Source organism: Nestor notabilis, unplaced genomic scaffold (assembly GCF_000696875.1).
Source record: "Nestor notabilis isolate BGI_N333 unplaced genomic scaffold, ASM69687v1 scaffold31903, whole genome shotgun sequence".
Taxonomy (NCBI): Eukaryota; Metazoa; Chordata; class Aves; order Psittaciformes; family Psittacidae; genus Nestor; species Nestor notabilis.
Genome location: NW_009921084.1, coordinates 17,247 through 19,977, shown reverse-complemented (window position 1 = coordinate 19,977; position 2,731 = coordinate 17,247). Strand labels below are relative to the sequence as shown.

At 36.6% G+C, this 2,731-nt stretch overlaps 1 protein-coding gene across 1 annotated transcript in view; it reads right to left on the bottom strand.

Moving 5' to 3' along the window:
- Nucleotides 1–2,731, bottom strand: part of LOC104402984 (chromosome unknown open reading frame, human C16orf70) — a gene marked incomplete at its 5' end in the record, with an annotated part of 22,005 nt that overhangs the window by 3,132 nt on the left and 16,142 nt on the right. The window contains 2 exons of the mRNA XM_010010996.1: nt 886–944; nt 2,361–2,404. Of these exons, the coding sequence (XP_010009298.1) occupies nt 886–944; nt 2,361–2,404 (103 nt within the window). The remainder of the gene's footprint in view (nt 1–885; nt 945–2,360; nt 2,405–2,731) is intronic.

Below are 2,731 nucleotides of genomic sequence, written 5' to 3'. Positions count from 1 at the left end.
TATACACACACACACACACATATATACACACATATGAAAAATATATATATATATATATGACAACGGCAGACTCCTGCTGACTGCAATGATTTTAGATTATAGCCAAAAAAGCTCCTAGGAAATATTTATCTTTCGGCCTTTCTTGTAACTGGCCAATTCCTCAGATAGCATGTCTGAGACATCTGAGATGTGCTCAGTAAAACAAACTCTGATTGAACTACTCTCTACACCACAGACGAAAAATAGAAAGCCTCTAGGTAGTCACTATTTCACCTCAGCTGTGTTTCACGTGGCTTCTGCTTTAAAAATCTCACTGGCATAAAACAGGAATAAAGGAGAAAAAAAGGGCACAATGATTTAGGGGAAAAAATAGAATGTAACTCTACAAACAGATAATGTCTATTTAACCAAAGACCCAGCTCAATCTCTGTAGAAACACAGCAAAGGTAAGGACTATTCCATCTTCAGCCAGCCCAAAAGAACTGTAGAACCATCATGTATGTTCATAAAAGCAAAACTTCTTCAGGCAGACTGCTCTCACATATACTACACACTGCTGCAGGATGTCACTTTGTTGAAATGCATATGACTAGTGTAAAAAAAGAAAAAAATAAATCTATTTATTACACAAAAAGAGAGACTACTTTATATGCTGCTTAGCTCTTCTCTGGATTTTACAGTTCAAGGAATGTTAGAAATGTTTTCATTCTGCATGTCACTATTTCCAATCAGAGCAGCTATCTATTCTTGTTAGCAGCCAAAAAGCTTGAAAACTTTAACAGCAAAGCAGTGCAAAAGTAACTAGTGCAATAAATACTCTTCCTCTGCCTAAACTCATCCTCTGTTACCAGCTCAATCCCTGCCAGTCAAAATAGAGATCTTTACCTGTGAAGTACCACTGGCTTCTCTACAGGATGCCCCAGAAGATCCTGAATACTGTCCCACTGTAAAAACATGAAAGACTTTGTGTTAAAATGAGACACAAAAAAACCTCTTTTGATCCAGGAAGAGTGTCATACATGTTTGTCTGTGGCGTCCTCATTTGTCAAATAAAACAGAGGTTTTATTTACACAAGTATTTCGCGACTGGAGCCATACTCAGTAGTGGAAACTATCCATTACTAGGTAGGACTAGAAAAATCTCTCAGGGTTTATTCTTGTTTTCATCTCAAAGCAGCTTTGAATTAGAATTATTAATAAAAAAAATAAAAAACCCAAAACTATGTGTCTTATGGGTAAATGTAGTCTTGTAGCATTTCAGGGACATCTCAGAGAAAAAAGCAGCTATGGGGAACTTCAAGAAAATATCCTCTCATATGTCTTTGCAGAGGGAAAAGTAGGATCGCTGCTACACCTCCCGAAAGTCTTTCCTTGATTTAAGTGACAAGTTCGGAAAAGAAGAGGAAAGCTGCACTATTTAATGTGCAGTTTTCATGACTCTAATCAGACTTAGTAAGAAACTGCAGTTTCACAGACAAGACTGAAATAAGTCAAAGCACTGAAGGGTGTAAGTAATTCAAATCAAAAAGCAAAGAATGGCAGCTTCCAGGTTGCTGACTCCAGTATTTTCTTCCCAGTGTGACGCCCAAAACTGTCCAAGGAAAGCCTTCATTTGGTGCCCCAGGAGCCAGGAAAGCAGCACTGACCCTGGCTGAATGTTAACTGTAGAGACATGCTTAACACAGTTTTTGAGAAGTTTTTCTATTTGACACAGCTCTCAAAGATACAACAGCAACTGCCAAGTGGGGATGTTCATTTAGGTGGTAAAGCCGAACAGTCTTCAAGGATTCCACTGTCATCAGAAGGTGTCACATCTGCAGTGACATTTCTGTAAGGCCTGCTGCTGCCTGAAAAATATCCCATTACTAGCACCCTTCAGAAGAAAGTGGAAGGGCACTGGACTCTCTTATTAAATAATATATGTTTTCAAGATCTACATTAAATAGAAAAGCTCTGTTAAAATTCTGTTTAGAAATACCTTTTCCAGCCAGCCTTCAGCCAGCACTGCTACTGCTTTCCCTAATAAATGAATTCATGTATTCCCTAATTTCCTAATAAATAAATTCCTTAAAAAAATAAATCATTTATTTTACTGTTTTATTTCTACCTGCAGCTAGCTTACAATGCGAAGCATCTGATAATGCAGTAATTTAGTTTACTTGAAGTGTGCTATTACAAATGCCTTCAATCCTTAACAAAATGTTTAAACTACAAAACATACATTAACTTTTGGCCTTCAACATTTCTATTTTAAAACAACATGATACAACCGCTATTATTTCTTCAAACTGCATTTTAAATTCAGCATAGATCATGTAGATGGTTTAAGAAGGAAAGCACTCAGTTCTGCACAAACTTACCTTGCTGTATGTCGTACATATTTCTGTCTGTGAATCAGCACTATCTATGAATGAAAAACAAAAAATACCTTTACAGTTTGTGCTTGAACAGTCTCCTATATAATCCTTTATTTTGGGAGATTAGTTCAGATAGCTGAAGACATACAAGCATCAGATCAGTTCATATACTGAAATTAACCAGCATTTACTAGCAATAAGAATTGTCAACAACATCGATTAAATGCTGGTTAAGGTGATTATACAAACCTGCCTATTTATAACACTTAATATGTTTAAGCTGTAATCTTAAAAGAATGCCATCATACAAGAAAATGTCATAGAATGGTTTGGATTTGAAGGGACCTTAAAGCTCATCTAGCTCCAACCCCTTG